The sequence below is a fragment of the Sciurus carolinensis genome, chromosome 8, assembly GCF_902686445.1.
Source record: "Sciurus carolinensis chromosome 8, mSciCar1.2, whole genome shotgun sequence".
Classification (NCBI taxonomy): Eukaryota; Metazoa; Chordata; class Mammalia; order Rodentia; family Sciuridae; genus Sciurus; species Sciurus carolinensis.
The window spans coordinates 93,666,015-93,688,238 of NC_062220.1; the positions used below are offsets into that span (position 1 = coordinate 93,666,015).

General features: G+C 34.0%; 1 protein-coding gene across 1 annotated transcript in view; it reads right to left on the reverse strand.

Moving 5' to 3' along the window:
* The window catches only part of Dpy19l2 (dpy-19 like 2), a 107,786-nt gene that overhangs the window by 82,508 nt on the left and 3,054 nt on the right, over nucleotides 1-22,224 (reverse strand). The window contains exons 2-4 of the mRNA XM_047562026.1: nucleotides 21,050-21,074; nucleotides 19,618-19,705; nucleotides 16,904-17,041 (exon numbers count right to left, since the gene is read on the reverse strand). Of these exons, the coding sequence (XP_047417982.1) occupies nucleotides 16,904-17,041; nucleotides 19,618-19,705; nucleotides 21,050-21,074 (251 nt within the window). The remainder of the gene's footprint in view (nucleotides 1-16,903; nucleotides 17,042-19,617; nucleotides 19,706-21,049; nucleotides 21,075-22,224) is intronic.

The following is a 22,224-nucleotide window of genomic DNA, read 5'->3' on the forward strand; positions in this document are numbered from 1 at the left end:
ACGAACCATTCGACAGTTAAAAGAGCAAATACAGGAAGCAAAAGACCATTTCAATAAAGAGTTAAAGATATTGAAAAAAAACCAAACAGAAATCCTTGAAATGAAGGAAACAATAAAACAAATTAAGAACTCCATAGAAAGCACAACCAATAGAATAGAACACCTGGAAGACAGAACCTCAGATATTGAAGACAAAATATTTAACCTTGAAAACAAAGTTGAACAAACAGAGAAGATGGTAAGAAATCATGAACAGAATCTCCAAGAACTATGGGATATCATGAAAAAGCCAAATTTGAGAATTATTGGGATTAAGGAAGGCTTAGAGAAACAAACCAAAGGAATGAACAATCTATTCAATTAAATAATTTCAGAAAATTTCCCAAATCTGAAGAATGAAATGGAAAATCAAGTTCAAGAGGCTTATAGGACTCCAAATACACAAAATTACAACAGACCCACACCAAGGCACATTATAATGAAAATACATAACATACAAACTAAAGACAGAATTTTAAAGGCTGTGAGAGAAAAGAATCAAATTACATTCAGGGGGAAACCAATACGGACATCAGCAGGTTTTTCAATTCAGACCTTAAAAGCTAGAGGGCCTGGAATAACATTTTTCAAGCCCTAAAAGAAAATGGTTGCCAACCAAGAATCTTATACCCAGCAAAACTTACCTTCAGATTTGATGACGAAATAAAATCCTTCCATGATAAACAAAAGCTAAAAGAATATACAAAAAGAAAGCCAGCATTACAGAACATTCTCAGCAAAATATTCCATGAGGAAGAGATGAAAAACAAAGAAGCAAATCAGCAAAGGGAGGACCTATCCTAAAGGAACTCTCAAATAAAGAGGAACCAAGTCGTGTAAAAAATAAACAAATAAATGAATAAAATGAGTCAAATGACCGGGAATACAAATCATACCTCAATAATAACCCTGAATATTAATGGCCTGAATTCATCAATCAAAAGACATAGACTGGCAGATTGGATAAAAAAGAAAGATCCAACAATATGTTGCCTGCAAGAGACTCATCTCATAGAAAGAGAGACCCATAGACTAAAGGTGAAAGGATGGGAAAAAACATACCATGCACATGGACCCAGCAAAAAAGCTGGGGTATCCATCCTCATTTCAGATAATGTGGACTTCAAGCCAAAGTTAGTCAGAAGGCATAAAGAAGGACATTTCATACTGCTTAAGGGAACCATAAATCAGCAAGACATAACAATCATAAATATCTATGCCCCAAACAGTGGCTCACCCATGTATGTCAAACTAATCCTTCTCAATCTCAGAAACCAAATAGACCATAATACAATAATACTAGGTGATTTTAACATGCCTCTCTCACCACTGGACAGATCTTCCAAACAAAAATTGAACAAAGAAACCATAGAACTCAATAACACAATCAATAATTTAGACTTAACAGACATTTATGGAACATACCATCCAACAAAGAGTGAATACACTTTCTTCTCAGCAGCACATGGATCCTTCTGCAAAATAGACCATATATTATGCCACAAAGCTAATGTTAGCAAATACAAGAAGATAGAGACACTTCCTTGTATTCTATCAGATCATAATGGATTGAAGTTAGAAATAAATGAAAGAGTAAAAAACAGAAACTACTCCAACACCTGGAGATTAAACAATATGCTATTATATGATGAATGGATAACAGAAGATATTAGGAAGGAAATTAAAAAATTCTTAGAGGTAAATGAGAACAAAGAAACATCATATCAAAATCTCTGGGACACTATGAAAGCAGTACTTAGAGGAAGATTTATTTCATGGAGCGCATTCAATAAAAGAAGTAAAACTCAACAAATAAACGATTTAACACTACAGCTCAAAGCCCTAGAAAAAGAAGAACAGACCAACACCAAAAGTAGTAGGAGACAGGAAATAGTTAAACTCAGAGCTGAAATCAATGAAATTGAAACAAAAGAAACAATACAAAATATTGACAAAATAAATAGTTGGTTCTTTGAAAAAATAAACAAAATTGATAAACCTTTAGCCACACTAACAAAGAGAAGACGAGAGAAAACCCAAATCACCAAAATTCAGAATGAACAAGGAAATATCACAAGAGACACAAGTGAAATACAAAACATAATTAGAAGCTATTTTGAAAATCTATACTCCAACAAAATAGAAAATTTCGAAGATATCAACAAGTTTCTAGAGACATATGAATTACCTAAACTGAACGAGGAGCACATACACAATTTAAATAGACCAATTTCAAGTAATGAAATAGAAGAGGTCATCAAAAGCCTACCAACAAAGAAAAGTACAGGACCTGATGGGTTCTCAGCCAAGTTCTACAAAACCTTTAAAGAAGAGCTCATTCCAATACTCCTCAAAGTATTCCATGAAATAGAAGAGGAGGGAACTCTCCCAAACTCATTCTATGAAGTCAATATCACCCTGATACCTAAACCAGACAGAGACACATCGAGGAAAGAAAATTTTAGACCAATATCCTTAATGAACATCGATGCAAAAATTCTCAACAAAATATTAGCAAATCACATACAAAAACATATTAAAAAGATAGTGCACCATGATCAAGTGGGTTTCATCCCAGGGATGCAAGGTTGGTTCAACATTAGGAAATCAATAAATGTAAGTCACCATATCAACAGACTTAAAGTCAAGAATCACATGATTATTTCAATAGATGCAGAAAAAGCATTTGATAAAATACAGCACCCCTTCATGCTCAAAACACTAGAACAAATAGGGATATTGGGAACGTTCCTTAACATTGTAAAGGCCATCTATGCTAAGCCCGTGGCTAATATCATTCTAAATGGTGAAAAACTGAAAGCATTCCCCCTAAAATCTGGAACAAGGCAGGGATGCCCTCTTTCACCACTCCTATTCAATATCGTCCTTGAAACTCTAGCCAGAGCAATTAGACTGACCAAAGAAATTAAAGGGATACGAATAGGAAAAGAAGAACTCAAACTATCCCTATTTGCGGATGATATGATTATACACTTAGAGGAACCAGGAAATTCCACCAGAAAACTCTTAGAACTCATAAGTGAATTTAGTAAAGTAGTGGGATATAAGATCAATGCTCATAAATCTAAGGCATTTTTATACATAAGTGATGAATCTTCAGAAAGAGAAGTTAGGAAAACTACCCCATTCACAATAGCCTCGAAAAAAATAAAATACTTGGGAATCAATCTCACAAAAGAGGTGAAAGACCTCTACAATGAGAACTACAGAACACTAAAGAAAGAAATTAAAGAAAACCTTAGAAGATGGAAAGATCTCCCATGTTCCTGGATAGGCAGAACTAATATTGTCAAAATGGCCATACTATCAAAAGTGCTATACAGATTCAATGCAATTCCAATTAAAATCCCAACGACGTTCCTTACAGAAATAGAACAAGCAATCATGAAATTCATCTGGAAGAATAAAAAAACCAGAATAGCTAAAGCTATCCTTCGCAGGAAAAATGAAGCAGGGGGTATCGCAATACCAGAACTTCAACTATAATACAAAGCAATAGTAACAAAAACGGCATGGTATTGGTACCAAAATAGACAGGTAGATCAATGGTACAGAATAGAGAACATGGACACAAACCCAAATAAATATAATTTTCTCATATTAGACAAAGGTGACAAAAATATGCAATGGAGAAAAGATAGCCTCTTCAACAAATGGTGCTGGGAAAATTGGAAATCCATATGCAACAGAATGAAACTAAACCCATATCTCTCACCGTGCATGAAACTCAACTCAAAATGGATTAAGGACCTCGGAATCAGACCAGAGACCCTGCATCTTATAGAAGAAAAAGTAGGTCCAGATCTTCAACATGTCAGCTTAGGACCAGACTTCCTCAACATGACTCCCATAGCACAAGAAATAAAAGCAAGAATCAACAACTGGGATAGATTCAAACTAAAAAGCTTTCTCTCAGCAAAGGAAACTATCAGCAATGCGAAGAAAGAGCCTACAGAGTGGGAGAAAATCTTTGCTAATCATACTTCAGATAGAGCACTAATCTCCAGAATCTATAAAGAACTCAAAAAACTCAACACCAAGACTACAAATAATCCAATCGACAAATGGTCTAAGGAAATGAACAGACACTTCACAGAAGAAGATATACAAGCAATCAACAATCATATGGAAAAATGTTCATCATCTCTAGTAATAAGAGAAATGCAAATCAAAACCACCCTAAGATTCCATCTCACCCCAATTAGAATGGCGAATATCAAGAATACAAGCAACAAAAGTGTTGGCGAGGATGTGGGGAAAAAGGTACACTCAAACATTGCTGGTGGGGTTGCAAATTAGTGCAGCCACTCTGGAAAGCAGTATGGAGATTCCTTAGAAAACTTGGAATGGAACTACCATTTGACCCAGCTATCCCACTCCTTGGCCTATACCAAAAGGACTTACAATCAGCATACTACTGAGATATAGCCACATCAATGTTCATTGCTGCTCAATTCACCATAGCCAGATTGTGGAACCGACCTAGATGCCCTTCAGTTGATGAATGGATAAAGAAACTGTGGCATATATATATACAATGGAATATTACTCAGCCATAAAGAATGATAAAATTATGGCACTTGCAGGCAAATGGATGAAACTGGAGAATATCATGCTAAGTGAGATAAGCCAATCTCAAAAAACCAAAGGAAGAATGATCTCGCTGATAAGTGGATGATGATACGTAATGGGTTCGTGGGAGGGGTTAGTTTTAGGGTTAGAGTTAGGGTTAGGGAGGGGGGCAAGAATGGAGGAAGGAAGGACTGTATAGAGGGAAAAGAGGGGTGGGAGGGGTGGGGGGAAGGGAAAAAATAACAGAATGAATCAACCAACATTACCCTATGTAAATTTATGATTACACAAATGGTATGCCTTTACTCTATGTACAAACAGAGAAAGAACATGTATCCCATTTGTTTACAATAAAAAACAAACAAACAAACAAAAAATATATATGGATTTGGGATGTGGCCCCTGAGTTTAATCCCCAGTACCAAAAAAAAAAAGGAAAAAAAAAACAAAGAATAAAGAAAGTAAATTATGCATCACTTGAAAGTATCTTAAATGTATTTTTTAAAGTTCTGAGTTTTGACTGTTTAGAATGTAAAGCAGTATAATTGACAGTTTCATGTGGACTTTGTAAATGGCAACTTCTAAACTGTAATTAACCCTAGTAATTTGTGATAGTTTTTAAAATTTATGTGTAGTTGGTCATATAATTTGTAAATGTAAAATTTCTTGTCTTTTTATGTTTTGTAAATTTTTCTTATCTAATTATATAGGCTAAGATCTCTAGTACCACACGAAATAAAAGTAGTGGTGAATAGGAAAAAAAAAATTTGCAGAAATCAAAAACAGAAGAAATCTGGGAACTTCAAATACTTGGAAATTAATACTCTAAATATCCTATGGCTCAAAGTAGAAAAACTTGGGAAATACAAGAATAATTTGAACTGGATGAAAATGAAAAATCAATATATAAATATTTAAGTAATGTAAATTTTGGGGGGATAAGATGGAATAGATGTACTTTTTGCTATTACTCCCTCTGAGTACAACTAAAAACCTTTTGATCACGTGTAAATCAAGAATAAGGAGTAGAGGAAGACCTGAAATATAAAGAACAGCAGATTTGTTGTTAAAGAGGCTGACAATTCAGAAATTCCTGTAGGCACTACTATGGTTTTAATGTCCTGCCTCTACAATTCAGGTGATGAAACTTAAGAGCCAATGTGACAGTATTAAAAAGTGGGACCTTGAAGTCTCCTCATTGGTGAATGGGATTAAGGTCCTTATAAAAGGGCCCTTATAAATACTTCTTGCAATGTTTGGCCCTTTTGTCTTCTGCCATGTGAGGGCACAATGTTCCTCCTCCCCTGAAGATGTAATAGCAAGGCTTTATCTTAAAAGAAGAGGGCAGCTCACCAGACAACCCACCCTCCCACTGCCTGATCCTCAAGCTCTCAGCCACTAGATTATGAGGAACAAGTTTATGGCCTTTATAAATTACCCTACTCTCAAAACTTTTGTTACAGCAGCACAAAATGGACTAAAACAGGCACAGATATGAAAAGTATCTATAAACGGTAAAAGACCAGGAAAGGAATAGCAAGGGAATACCGAAAACTTTTGAACAAGAATTATCTTTGCTCCAGCTAAATACTGCAGGGGAAAAAAGGTGCAGCTTCGCCCTACCACCACAACAAAGGCCAAGAGGGAACCCAGCCTTTAGAACCACCCAATCCACCCACCGGCATGGTGTAAAAAAAGTATAACTAGGGAGCCCTCTGTTCCCTGGTATCACTCATTTCCACCCTAACCAGCCGGCGAAAGGCACCTCTCACCTTCCCCAATGTGGTGATGTCAGAGATATAATGGAGCACCCTACCAAAATTTTAGCAGAGAGCACATGGCTAATCAAAATGCCCAGCACACCCAAGCACTTAAACACTGAACTTTTATACCTACCTAACAATAAAAAGACAGTACCCTCCCTCTTCCTTCACTGGAGTGGTACCTGAAGAAGCCAGTTAAAACAAAATTTCTAAGATCCAGTCCCATAACATGATATGGTTTCAACTGACACTAGATAGGTCTTAAACTGAAAGAAAAGAATCAATAGATTGGGATAATTGGTATGAGGAAAATATTAGAATTATCTGACCAAATAATAAACATAATAAAAATGTTCTGAGCAAATAGGAACATGCTTTAAACAAATGAAAATCAGAAAATATTAGCAATGAGATAGAAAGTCTAAGCAAAAAAAAAAAAAAAAAAAATAGAAAATATAAAGAAAAACCAAAAGGAAATTTCAAAATTAAAAAACACACATATATCCCCATGGGAAAAAAAAAAATTACAAAACCAGTGGATGACCACAACAGGAGAATGGAGGAGGAGAGATCAATGAACAGGAAGATAAGACAACAGAAATTAATCTGAGCCCCACACACACACACACACACACAAAAAAAACTACTACTACTAAAAATCACACACACAAAATAACATATGCCTACAAACTTGTGGCACTATTAAAAAAAAATCTGATATTCAGGTCACTGGAATCCTGGATGGAGAGGAAAAAGAGGATAGGTCTGAAAAAGAACTCAAATAGAAGTGAATTGCAAGTTAATTTAAGAACTACTGAGAGAAGAGATGGCAGAGGGCTCATGGTTTCAGAGGTCTCAGTCCCCAGAAGGCCAGCTGCATTCCTCAGGACAACGTGAAGCTGAACATCATGGCAGGAGAAGATGGTGGAGGGAAGTAGTTCATATCACAGTGATCAGGAAGCAGAGAAAGAGAGAGAGACTCCACTCTCCAGATACAAAATATATACCCCATAGCCACAATAGTCTCAATTCCTACCTCCTCCAGCCACATACTACCACTTCAATTAAGCCCATTAGGGATTAATTCACTGATTGGGTTAAGACTCTTGCAACCCAATCATTTCTCCTCTGAACCTTCCTGCATTGTCTCACATGTGAGCTTTCGGGGGACACCTCACATCATTTTACCTTGAATGTTCTTGCATTGTATCACACATGAGCTTTTGGGGGACACCTCACATCTAAACCATAACAATGACTGAATTCACTCTCTTAGCAGCACACAGAACATTTTCTAAAATAGAGCATACATTAGGTTGCAAGACAAATCTTAGGGAATACAAAAAAAGAGAATGCCTTGCATCCTATCAGATCATAATGGAATGAAATTAGAAATCGACAAGAAAAAAAACAGAAACCATTCTAACACCTGGATATTTAATAATTCACCTTAGATTGATAAATGGATAATGGAAGAATTCAGGAAGAAATAAAAATCTGGGAAATAAATAAGAATAGTGAAAATATATCAAAACCTATGGAACATTTTAAAGGCAGTTCTAAGAAAAAAGTATATAGCACTGAGTTCTCATTAAAAATGTAGAAAGATATAAAATAAACACTCTAACATTATACTTCAAGGTCTTGGAAAAAGAAGAATAAACTAACAATAAAATCAGTAGAAGATAGGAAATTATTATTTCAAATTATTGTAAAATCTGATCCAAAATTAATGAACTTGATAAGAAAAAATACACAGGATCAAAGAAACAGTTTTTTAAAAGGATAAACAAAATTGATAAACCTTACCCAAAATAATCAAAAGAGAAAGAAGACCCAAATTAACAAAATAAATTATAGTAACTATATTCCATGCTTTTATAATTATCTCAAAATAAATCCTAATGTTATGTATATCTAAAAAGAACCAATAAAAATTTTTTAAAAAGAACTACTGCTCTATTAATATTCAGCAGCATCCCACAACTTTGAGAATTTACCTGTGCTCTCCACAATAAAAGAAGACTTTTAATGTCCACCATACAGGGAACATTTTTGATTAAGGGAAAACTACAGCTGTACAATTTGAAAACAACCACTACAGGAAACAGAGGCAGATGGGAGCTAAGTAAAATCCTTCAGCGATCATCTCTCCACAAACACACCAGACTACTTTCATAAGAACTAAGGAAGGCAAGGGAGAGACCATAGTGCCTGGTTTTAGTATAATATTGAAAGATAAAATGGTAGAAGGAAAGGCTGCCCATGTCACTCATGTCCCAACTAATTCCAGCAATGTAGAGAGAGATGCTCTCTGCCTGGGGGAAGGAGAGGTTATTGAATCCAGGTCTTAGACTTGAAACCCAGTACCAGACCTGCCATGGTGAAACCCAGTGTGAGGCAGAGCCCCACAAGACCTGCTGCAGGCCTACGGTACCCAATCTGCACTACTACAACTGCAATAGGCCAAAGGACTGCTGTCGCCACCCCTTTTCCAAACTTGGGTTGCAGAGGAGGGCAGCAAAACATCTCTACAAGATAAAAATGCTGAGAAAATTAGGTATAGCAGGCATATTAGGTGTACAACTCAATATAATAAAGGTCATTTATAATAAGCCAACAACTATGTTCCATTAAATGGGAAAAAGCTAAAAGCTTTATCTGTAAGATCTGGAATATGACAAGGATAACCACTTTCACCATTTTATGTAACAAAGTGGTAGCCAGTCCATCCTAATTGGAAAAGTCCTAGCCAGTGCAACCAAATTGGAAAAGTAGAAATCAAATTGTCAGTTTTTTCAGACATGATCTTATATATGGAAAACTCCAAAGGGCTCACCAAAAATATAAACCTAATAGAGGTAGTAAATTCAGCAAAATCATAGGATATAAAATAAATATGCAAAACCAATAGTTTTTCATGTATCAATAATGAATTATCTGAAATAAAAAGTAATACCACTTAAAATAGCTACAAAAAATAAAATACCTAGAAGTAAATTTGATCAATGATGTGAAGAAGGAAAAGATAAGAAACCAACTAGCCAGTCTTTTTGAGGGAGGGGGAAAAAAACAAAGAGGGAGGCATTATGCTTTCTACCTTCAAATATACTACAAAACAGTAATTGAAACAGCATGAGAGAATGGGATTATATTCAACCAAAAAGCTGCTCTTCAAAGGAAGAACAATAGAATGAAGAGAGAAACTGCAGAATGAGAGAAAATATGATCAACTATAGTTCTGATAAGGGGTTAATATTTAAAATATACAAGGAACTCAAAAAATACAATAGTAACAAAATAATCCAGTTAAAAACATAAGAAATAGACCTAAAAAAAAGCATTTCTTAAAAAAAAGTCATACAAATGACCAAGAGGTATATTAAAAAATGCTCAACATCACTAATTATCAGGGAAATGCAAATCAAAACCACAATGACATAGCACCTCATTCCAGTAAAAATGGCTACTATAGAAAAGATGAAGGATGGCGAGTGTAGACAAGGAGGTGGAAAGGAAACCCTTATACTCTGTTGTTAGGTATCAAAGTAGTACAGTCATTATGGCAAGTAGGAGAGACATTCCTTAAAATATTAAAAATAGGAACTACCATATGATCCACCAATGTATACTATTGTGTATACATCCAAGGGAAATGAAATCAGTATGCTCGAGAGACAACTAAACTCCCATGTTTATTGCATTATTCACAATAGCCAAGAAATGGAAACAATCTAGGTGCCCATCAACTGAGGAATGAATAAAATGTGGTATATATACATACTCAGAGACCATTCAGCCCATAAAAAAGAGTGAAGTCCTGTCATTCACTGACAACATGGATGGAACTAGAGATCATTATGTTAAGTGAAGTAAGTCAGACATTGAAAGACAAGTACGGCATGATCTCCCTCATAAGTAGAATATAAAATGTTGATGTCATAGGAGTCAAGAGTAGAATGATGATTACCAAAGGTTGAGGAAAGGGGAAGGACAGGAAAATAAGAGGTACTTATCAATGGGTACTAAGTTATAGTTAGATAAGAATAAGAAGTTCTGCTGTAGTGCTGAAGAGTAAGATAACTACTGTAGAAAACTAAAGATAATGATTATATATTTCAAAAAGCCAGAAGAAAAGTCAACATTTTCACCATAAAGAAATAATGTTTGAGGAAATGAATATGTTTAACCTGATTTAAATATTGTACAACATATATATATATATAACATAGTATCCCATGATGTATACAATATTTTTGTTTCTATATATCAGTTAAAATTAATTAAAAATTAATTTTTTAAAAGAATTCAAAGAAATGTCTGAAACTTCTCATATTCGGTAAAAGATATAAACCTAAAGATTCAAGAAACTGAGCAAACCTTAAACAGGAACAATTTTTTTAATCCACACTAAAACACATCATACTTTAAAAAAACCTTTGAACAACATACTTTTTTTTTCTAATTTTTAAATTTTATTTGTTCTTATTGGTTGTACATGACAGTCGAATGCATTTGAACATTTTTTAAAAACCAAATCGTGCCAGGGCTCCATGGCACATGGGAGGTCGAGGCAGAACTGCAAGTTCGAGACCTACCTAAGCAACTTAGTGAGGACCTCAGCCACTTAGTGAGACCCTATCTCAAAGAAAAAATAAAAAGGGGTGGGGCTGTGGTTCAGTGATAAAGTGTCACTGGATTCAATCCCCAGTATAAAAAATAATAATCATAGGAAAAAACATTAAAAACAAGGAAGAAACAAAACCTTGCCTAAAGGATAAAAACAATTCAACTAACAGAATTCTCATCAGAAATTATGGAGGGCCAGAAGGAGGTAACTCAAGACCTGTTAAATGCTGAAAAAAAATAACTGTCAACCCAGACTCACATCCAGCAAAAATGTTCTTCAGGAATGAAAATAAACTCAACATTCTCAAACTAAGGAAAACTAAGAAAATATGTTGCCAGTAGAGCTCTCCTTAAAAACATCAATAAGGAAAAAAAAAATCTCTAAACAAAAATGAAATGATAAGAGAAAAAATACTAGAACATCTACAAGAAAGAAACTCAAAAACTAGGTAAAATAAAATAGATTTTTTCACTCTCAAGTTTTTAAAATAAGTTTGATGACAAAAATATACCATAATAAAATGAAAACAGTGATAGACTCTAACAATTATGTGTATATGATATAATAACTGGAGCAATCATTTAAAAATTACACAGAGGTATATTCAGAGCACAATAAATAAATCAAAATATATCAGTATAAAAAATGTTCAAATAAACCACATGAAGGCAGAAATTGGAGAAATGAACAACCAAGAACAAACTGAAAGCAAACAATAACATGGCAGACTCAAGCTCCAACATTTACATTAAAATGGTAAATGCACCAATTAAAATGACACTGAACTGCTTTTGTGCTTTTGTCAGTTGTACATATTCTGGAATGTTTCTGAGTTCTCTGAAGCATTTCTTTGATTTATGTATTTATTTCTTGCTGCTATCATAGTGTTGATTAATATATCTAGATAAGTAGTCTTATATCAGGAAACCTGATTCCTCTCACATTATTTTTTTTCAAAATTAGTTTAGGTAGTTCCTTTGCTTTCACATATATTTACAATAATCTTGGAATTCTAATAAGAATTGCACTAAAAGTGTAAATCAATCTTGGGAAAATTGACATCTTTACTATGTCCGGTCTTCCAATCCATGAACTTGGGATATCTCTCTATTCAGATCTCTGTCAGCACTGTGCAGTTTTCAGCACCCAAATCTTGTACATATTTTGTTAGATGTACCTCTAAGAATTTCATGCTGTTTGAATGTTGGTAAATGGAACTGTATTTTTAATTTTGGTGCCCACTGCTAGTGCATAGAAATACAACTGATTTTTGTTTATCTTTTATCTTGTAACCTGCTGAACTCACTTGTTAGCTCTTGGGGTGCTATTGTTTTGTTTTTAGATTCGTTGGGATTTTCTACATAGATTGTCACGTCATATGCAAACAGAGACAGTTTTACTTCTTAATCTATATGCCATTTATTCCCCTTGTATGCCTTATGGCACTGACTAGAACTTTTACCATTTCGACTGTGGACCTCCCATGTTTTGTTCTCAGTCTCTGGAGAGCATTCAATATAATGGTAAGAACGTTAGCCAGTTTTTTGCAAATCAGGACCTGTGCCCTATGGCAATACCAATGTTGAAGGGGAAAAGTGTTTAATACCTTATCCCCCAGATTTTTAATGCTTTTATTTCCACAGGAAAGATAAGAGAGGAATGTATGGGTGGGTTTCATGCCTTTCCCTACCTAGCTACCATTGCTCTTTCAGGCTTCACCATGAAGAATATTTTCTCAGTATTCTTATTAATCTGTAGTCAGCACCCTGAGATCTGTGAGAAATGCCTGCAAGTAACAGCAAATTCCTTTACTAATCCACACTATGTAGGCAAAATTGGGATTCATTGTTGCTGGACCCTAGGGATTTTAAATTGCTCTAATCATACTGGTCTTAGCTTGATTTGAGGTTTTCCTTTTGTGCTGATCCCTAGGAACTGTCCCTCTACTCTCCAATAATTAGCTGGAGATGTAGCCTAGTGGCAGAGTGCTTGCCTAGCCTCACAAGGCCCTGGGTTTGACCCAAAGACCACCACCACACACACACACACACACACACACACAAATCTGTCCCAATCATATTCCACTCTGATTTTTTTTTTTTTAATTCAAGGCTTGTTAATGAAAGAACGAGAGAAGGTGAGAGGTTTTCTGATGTTCCTGTTAAGCCTCAGTCTTAGGCAGGTACTGTGAGCGGGGGTCTAGCAGGTACAGTTTTCATAAGTGGTCTGACCCCTTTTTCAAGAGATTCACCTGCTTTTTTGCTCTTTTGGATTTTTTTTGGGGGGGTTGGTTTTTTATTGCTACTTCTACCATTTGTATTGAGTACTCATAAATGTCCTCAAACTATGATTTTAAACCTTTTTCCCTGCGGATCATGATTTTTTTACTTAGAGGACATGGGTCTGAGTAGAGTTTGAATATTGCTACTATTCCCCTCTCCTAGCAGACACCCTGGGGAAAGCTGTCTCTCAATTTTCCCTGGTCTTCTCTGAGAGAGCCTGGAGACCTCCAGGGTCTTCACATCACATGTTAGCTCACACTGAACCCTTAATATCTCATTATAAATTTCTAGTTTAATCTTCCTACGGGTTCATATGGCATTTGGCAGCATCCATCCCATCAAGCAAGTTCTCAGATTCTATTTATCTCTCCAAATTTTGTGTTGGTTATTTGCTCTGTGACCTCAGTTTTTGATGCACTCAAGAAAACACATTAACTTGCCATCTGTCCAGTTTTTTTTCTTTCGGTAGATGTGAGTGTCATTTTTTCCAGCTTCCATCTCCAAACAGTACCCAGAAACCTTCAGAAGCTCAATGTATACAGAACTAAGAGTTCTTTATATGTTAGGTATATTCACCCTTTTTCCATGATATATGTTACAAATATTTTCTTCCGGTTTTTAGTTGTTTTTTGATTTGTTGATGGATTTCTGACTCTGCCCTGCTTTGTCTTTCACATAAAAACGCTCATGAAATCTCTGTTGTAGACTTTTCCCATGTTTCTGTTTCTGCTGATCAAACTGGAATTTCCCCTGTGACCCTGCAAGGTATGACATATCCCCTTCTGTGAGGAAATGTAAACAATAACCTATTTCATTGTTACTGACCTCTCTGTGCCCTCATTCTATCAAGTATAAAACAAAACCTGGGTACAGAATAATTCTATGATACTATTTATATAAAATTCCAGCAAATGCAAACTATAGTGGCAGCATACTGGTGGTTTTTTGGGGATGGGAGGTGGGCTGAGAAGTGTAGTTAAGTAGGGATTACCAAGAAGTACATGAAACTTCTAGAATGATGGATAGGGCCATAGTCTTGATTGTGGTGATAGCTTCACAGGTGGGGACATGGGCCAAATTATATCAGATTATACATGACTAGTTATGGGATGTCGATTACACCTGAGTAAACCTGTTTTAACCTACATGAATTGGAAAGTAAGAAGTAAATCTGCTTTTGTTTATGAACATGATCATCATATACATAGGAAAATCCAAAAGAATCTATAAAAAAGCTTAAAAGCACTAAGTGACTATCATGATGCAGATGCAAAGTCAATATTCAAAACCAACTATACTATATAGAACCAACAAAAAATTTTAAATTTCAAATAATGCCATTTATAATAGTTTTTAAAAAGAACTACCTAGGTATAACTGTACACTGCAAAATAAATAATGTTGCTGAGTCAAATTAAAAATAGTTATCAAAATGAAGACCTATATACCACAAACATGGATTATAAAATTTAATATTGTTAGGATGTCAATTCTTCCTAACTATATTTATAAATCCCAATCTCAATCAAAATTCTAACAAAAATATTTTTGAAAAGTGACAAGCTAACATCTGTATAAAAATGCAATTTTGAGAAGGAAAAACAAAACTAGAAAATCTTTTTCTTTCAAAATTTACAATAAAGCATGGTATTGGTATACATAGAGAGATCAACAGAAAAACTGAGTCCAGAAATGGATCAAAAAATGATATGGTCAATTTTCAACAAATGTGCCAAGACAATCCAATAAAGAAAACAATCATCACAATGGAGCACAAAGAAACATTTTTATATAACAAAGATGTTTTGTAACTAAACTATAATGACTGGTATAGATTCATATATTTGTTAAGACTGAAAGAAATACACATTCAAAATGAGTATATTTCATTTCATTACTGTAAGTTATACCTCAACAAAGGTGATTAAAACAAAAGAAGTCAGAATGAGAGAAGATATGCTCAGCACACATCACTAAAGGTAACTACACAAAAATATGAATAATGCCAACAAGTCAATAAGAATACCATCAACAAATAGATAAACAAATTTGTATAGGTGATTGATAGAAGAAAAAATCCAAATGTCTATTACATATGGTAATATACTTAACCTCATAAATAATAAGGAAAGTACAAATTTTTAAAAAAACACATCACATCTAAAAGAAGAGAAAAAAACTTAAGATTGATAATTTGAGGTATAAAGGATATGATAAAAACTAAATTCTACACAGCAGTATGAATTGCTTCATTTTCTTGAGACCTGTTTAACAATATTTGGTGAAGATGACAAAGCACATACTCTGCAACATAGCAACTACTCTTCTATGTGTGTATTCTAGAGAAAATCTTGCACATATACAGGAATAAACATACAAGAATATATACTTTAGAACTGTTTGGAATAGAAAGATTGGAATACTTTAACATGTATAAATAGGGAAATGTATAAGTAAAATTTGGAATTCATAAAAATGGCTAAAATTAAGGAAATAAATGTATAAATACAAAGTTGAAAAATAAAACGTTGAGAGAAAAGACACACTGATAATAAGAGCATTTATAAGGACCTAAAAATATATTTTAAAAATCTTTGAAAACAGAGATTGGATGAATATTCATATGAAATTTATGATAAAGGCTCTTGAGGGAAGAGCAAAGGAGCAAATTGGACTGAAAACAAAACAAAGGTGACTTCAATCATATTTACAATGCTTAACTTATTTTAAAAATCTGAAGCAAAAGAAGACATTTATATATTCTAAATGGTTGATTATACTTATCTGAATATTATTCTCTTAGTTTCTATAATTTAAACATTCCAAAATCAAAAGAATAATTTTTAAACATACAAAAATGTAAAGGATCAAAATGTACTGACTTTTAATTAATTTTGTAGATGTTGAGATAACTTTAATCCAAAAAGCAGGGTTTACTGTCCCCCACCATAAACTCAGCATTTGTCTTGAATACAAAAACTGAGTTTATAAATTTTTTGTTTTTCAAATTTCTAGAGTTTGGAGACTCCCACTTAAAAAAAAAAGAGAGAAAACTGTACATATTAAGGTAAACATTGGAATAGAGTATTAATATTACTTCCTTTTTTTTTTTTTTTTTTTTTTTTTTGCAGCCCTGGGGATGGAACCCAAACCTCCCACACGCCAGGCAAGTGTTCTATCACTGATCTGCACCCGAAACCACTTAAATCATACTTCATTAATGTTACTCAGAAGTCACTGCTCTGCTCATCACTTTCACTGCCCCTTCATGTGGTCATCGCAGTCACCCACTCAGTCTCCAAAGCCAACAAATACTGCAGAACCCTTTTTGGCTCTCCTGACTCTTTCCCATTTGGCTTGTCTATTACCCTGGTCCTAACTTCATGCTGAAATTTATTCTTTAAGTTCATGTGAGCATGGTTTCTGTGGTCTTTAAACAATCAGGGAAGAACTTTTGGTTCTGTGCTAAACTACAAGAATATTTACAATCTATAAACCTGAACCTCCCCCCACTTTTTTGTAGTATCATTGTATTTAGTACATTTATTTTAAAAAATTCATTCTAAAAATATTATTTGTCTCAAAATATTACTCACCTCTGGATAAAGATGGAAGCGTTTCACTGTATTAATTACAAGGGGATACTCGGTAAGCCTGTCATTCATAATCATCCACAGTCCTTCCAAAAATGAAGGTGCTTCAATAATGGTCTTGAAGTAGGAATAATAAAGTCCCTTTATTTAAAAAAAAGGCACAGAGGTCAAATATAAGTAAAACTTTGAATTATTTATTTTTACATCTCCTTTTAGAACTTTTTTCTGAAAAAAAATGAAAAAGTCAATAAGGCATTTTAATTACTCCTTTATATTACATTAGTAGACTGAAAAAGCAGGTATTTTCAGATTATTACTTTACTATTCTTTCAGCTTTTCTGTGTTTAAAATTTTTCGAAATAAAGAGTTTTAGGGATGGTCGAATGTTTGAAGCTTTTCTAAAAGTGCCTTAACATATGTATACAATATATTTTGAATTTTACCAAATCTGGTAATGCCTCCAGTCCTTGGAAATTGGCATATAATGAATTTTATTATAAATGGGGATGCCTTTGTGACCCTGTACAAATTTGCATATGAAAATTTTTCTTTTTTTTATGATCTTAAGAAATAATACATGATCATAAACACAGCTTGAGAATAGAACTTCTTGCTGATGGCTTGCTTTGTCTCTGCATAAAATGAAAGCTAAATGTCACTGACTTTTGTTGCTCACAAATGCTGAATACTGAAAAAAGATTTTAACATTATCATTCCAACATGTGAAATAATGGCTTCACTAGGCTAGTAAAAGTGACTTTGATTTAGAATTCAAGTATTTTTTTTGCCGGGGTAGTGGGGTGTGTGTGCCAGGGATTGAACTCAGTGGCACTTGACCACTGAGCCACATCCCCAGCCCTATTTTGTATTTTATTTAAAGATAGGGTCTCACTGAGTTGCTTAGCACCTCACTTCTGCTGAGGCTGGCTTTGAACTCACAATCCTTCTACCTCAGTCTCTGGAACCACTGGGATTACAGGTATATGCCACCACTCGGGCTAAAATTCAAGTATTTTTTATAAAAGTATGTTTTTTCATAGTACTTTGTCAATTTGCTATTTTCAAATAAAATATAAAATAAAGGGCATTGTTTGTAATCACTCTTGTCCCCAAAATGATAAAAGTAAACTTCAACTTTAGACTCATTCTTGCTTTATCCAACTATTTTATTTTTTACTCACAAAATATATTTTATTCCAAATTATACAAAATTAAAACCCCAAACAAGTATTATTTATAAGATCCACTGATATTGTATTTTTAAATATTACGTACTTTTTAAAAAAATCTGAGTTCACACAAGGTTGTCAGCTAATCATTTGTTTTTTTACTGACTACACTCACCAAGTTGCAAGAACTAACAAAACAACCACATTAATACTTGACAGGTTTTTGATGTCTGATAACACCTGGATAGTAGGCAACATGCAGTGAAAACATCAATATAGTTTTCATTCATCAAAAGAAATATTTATTCAAGTTCCCAAAATAAACAAGTTATTCTGGGTTTGAATTTTTTCAAAAAGTCAAATTAAATATGAAAACAAATAGTTTTCATTTAGTGGGAGCTGAAGTCAATGTGAGCACTTCCAATCAAATATCTGCCCCATGTAACATCTTTCATTTTTAAGAATCTGCCAGGCCAGAACTTTGCTGCCTTCACTTCTCCACTGCTTTTGTTTGCTTTGCTCAAAACCTGGCAAACCTCCCCACAACCGCCCCGACATTTTTTTCCCCCTGTGGTGCCCAGGATCAAACTCAGGGCCTCGCCTAAGGTAGGCAAGCGCTCTACAACTGAGCTACACCCCCAGCCCTCTTCCCCTTTGCTTTCTCTCACTGTGCCTTCAGTCTTTTTCTCTGCTCTGGTTCATCCATCTAAGACTGTCCATGGTGGTCTAGAGGAGTCTTTTTGTTTGTTTCTCCGTTTATCACTTTTTTCCAGCAGGCATCTTCTCTTTCCACTTACTCTGTAAGCTTTTAGCCATTGAGATCATACTCACTGGAATTCAACTACCTACTTTTTGATTGGTCAAGCAACACTAGTGGCTCTTAAACTGAAGATCTGTTTTAGCTCATCTCCGATTGGCCATTTTTTCACAGTTTTGATTGGCAAAATATCAGTTCATGGAAGTATTTTCCTTTCAGTGTAGAAGGACAAGTGATACAACAATTAAAAGATATTTACTATGCAAAAACCTGCATTTAGGAAAGCAGTGAATATACTTAAATAAGTTGTTATTAATAATGAGGTATTATTTTTTGCCAGATATTGCTATACATGTTCATTATCTCCCTTTGTTTTCACTAAAACCCTATAAGGTTAGCATTATTTCTACTTCATAGATGAGATGAGAAAGATAACTGATTAGCCATCAAACACTTAAGCACTGAACTACCATCTGAATTCAGTGATCTCTCATCAAAGCCCACACTCCATCACAGCTACCCTCTTTATTTAATAATAGTTTATAACCTGTCATAGAAATACAACTTTTAAAATATTCAAATGCCATACATATATTTATGAATCCAATTCTTCAAACTTTTACAAGTGCTATAAGGTTGAAAATAAAAAAGAAGTAGCTGAAGGACCAAAATTCCAAATTTATACAAACAGAAAGTAGACACAAAAATTCATTCCATTCCTAATAAATTTCTGTCTTATAGTCTTTCTATTCTTAAATCACAAATGAATTCATTAGAAGAAAGCAGCTAACCATTTCAGTGCGAAAAGTCATCTCTCGTTCCAAAGATGAGAGGTGAGAAAAATGACGGTCATTTTCAAAAAGAGATATTAAATGTATCCTAGGGAAAAAATGAAATATAATAAGAACATGTTTCAAAACCAGTACTAAGACATCTAAGTTACAGATAAAGTAAGAAAGACATATAAAAAGAAAAAACAAATTTTTATAATAAATGTTGAGATGTTAGAATTGTTTACTAACTTATATGTTTGAAGGCATTTATAATCCAGTATAGTACATATGTGAAATTTATTAACTTGGTTCTTAAACTTATTTTTATGTATATCTAAAATTCCTCCAACTCTTTCCTCCCTTCCTTCCACTCCAGGCCTCTAAATGAGTAAATAGGCAAATTTTATTTTTTGGTTTTTAAAGTTTACCAAGTGATTCAAATGTACCAGGTTGGAAAAATACCTTTGTAACTGTTGAAAAGTGTTCAGAATATAATTTTAAGTAAAAGTAGATTAAATAGATTTCTAAATAAGTGTAATATCATATAATGGATGAACTTTAAAGTGCCAAAGAACACAACTATATTTAAAAGATATTTTAGTAGTGCAACTCAACAGCTGTAAGCAGTGACGAAACATGATAAACTAATCACAGTTAGCACTTATACTATTCTTAATTTTTGTGGTGCTTTATTTATTTGAAAATAAAGAAAAATTCCATTCATTAACCAGTTTTCCACTCACCCTTATTTACATGTAGGTCATATGTCAGGGTACTAATAAGATTAAGAATCCTACCTACCATTATAGCCTTAGTTCTAACATCAAAAGCTTCCTGTAGATGCAATGGATACAGGAGCACTATCCCAACAGAACACAGGATCCATACTTCCCAAAAGCAGAAATCTGAGCTCAGCAGAGATGAAAATAGTCCAGAGTAAAAATACCATGATTTTACATATGATTTTTACAAATAGATCACTTTTGTAAAATAAAATGCCCATGCATACAAAAAGGCTCAAAATCATTTAATTCTGCCTTTACCACTACAGAGTCTTTCTCTTCAATTCTACCTGCTTTCTAGTTGACAAGTATTAATAAAACTTTATCTCTAAACTCATGTCACTTAACAACACATTGATACTATAAAGTAAGGAAATATTTTAGTTTAAGCTCCAAAATTCACTAGGAAATCTAGATACTTAATGAAATACAGTGGTGAATTCTTTGGTAAGGCAAAAATATTTAAATTTGTAAGTAATTATTCTCATCATGAATCTATTTTATAAATTCTGCTTCACATATGAGGTTTGTAAAAAAAAATAACATATATAAATTGGTACACATACAGATGTTCTATATGCATGGCTAGAAGTTATGTTTTACTATATGCAAATAATAATGGCAAATTATAAACCAAATGTTTACTTCAAATGAAAACTAAATCTTACCAGTGCAAAATTCCCACAACAGCAGCTGGAAAAAGAAAAAAAGGAAATTAAAAGCTGCTTTACTGTAAAATACCTTTAAAACAAGTATTCCAAAATTATTTGCTTACATGTCTAGATATAGCAAATAAAGCTAGATGGCCAGCTACTTCTGTTCATGTGAACAAAGGGGAAAAACCCAGGACACAAAGCAAATCATGTATCACACTTAACTTTTGAAAAGGGAACTTGACACCTGAGCAAAGGGGGAGACTTGAAAGGTTTAGATAATTTGTAAAAGAGTGATAAAATGTGTGCTTTTGAAACTTTTTGTGGGTCTTTTCTATTGTCTCTTATTCTCTATTGCATAAATTTTAAAAAGGAAGTAAATAAGTACACTAGGCTCAGAATTTTTTAGAAAAGACTTAAGACAACAGGAGTCACTCTAGAAGGCTATCCCTTGGGCTCATTAGAAAATGGTTAAATGCAGAAAATCACTTCTTCAGCAGCCCATTTGAAAGCCCCATTATGTAATTCAAACCTTGAGGAAGTGTCAGCTATTTGTGAGTTCCCTGATCTAGGGACCTCTAAAAGGCCCAGGACAGGCACTGTGCTCTACCAGAGGGCTGTGAGACAGGTCCAATAATGACTCTAGGTATGGGGCTTTTGAAGAGCTGTAAACACAGCCTGTTCCCTCTCGTGACTAGAAGGTTACTTATTTTCAAGAATACCATACAGTTGGGGCGGATCACAAGTTCAAAGCCAGTCTCAGAAACTTAGCAAGGTCCTAAGCAACTTAGTAAGACCCAGTCTCAAAATAAAAAGTATTACAAAGGGCAGGGGATGTGGCCCTGCATGCAATCCCTGGTACCAAAAAGATGATGATGCAATGGAGACTATGTAGCCTGCAAAGCTTAAAATACTTACTGCTTGTTTACACATTTGTTAACATTTCCTATCTAATATCCTCTGAGTCACCCTTCCCTCTAAATTTGAAAAAGATTCCCCTCTGATAAGGCTTCATTAACTTTAAGAAATACAGAAACTATCCTATTTAACTGTATTTGTACTCTCTTATTCTCCTGAAAATGATACACACTGGCAAAAATTCTTAAAAATATTTTAAATAGAAAAATATTAGATCAAATATGCTACCAAATGCATCAACCTTTTCAGAGATCCTCAAAAGTCTTTGTCTA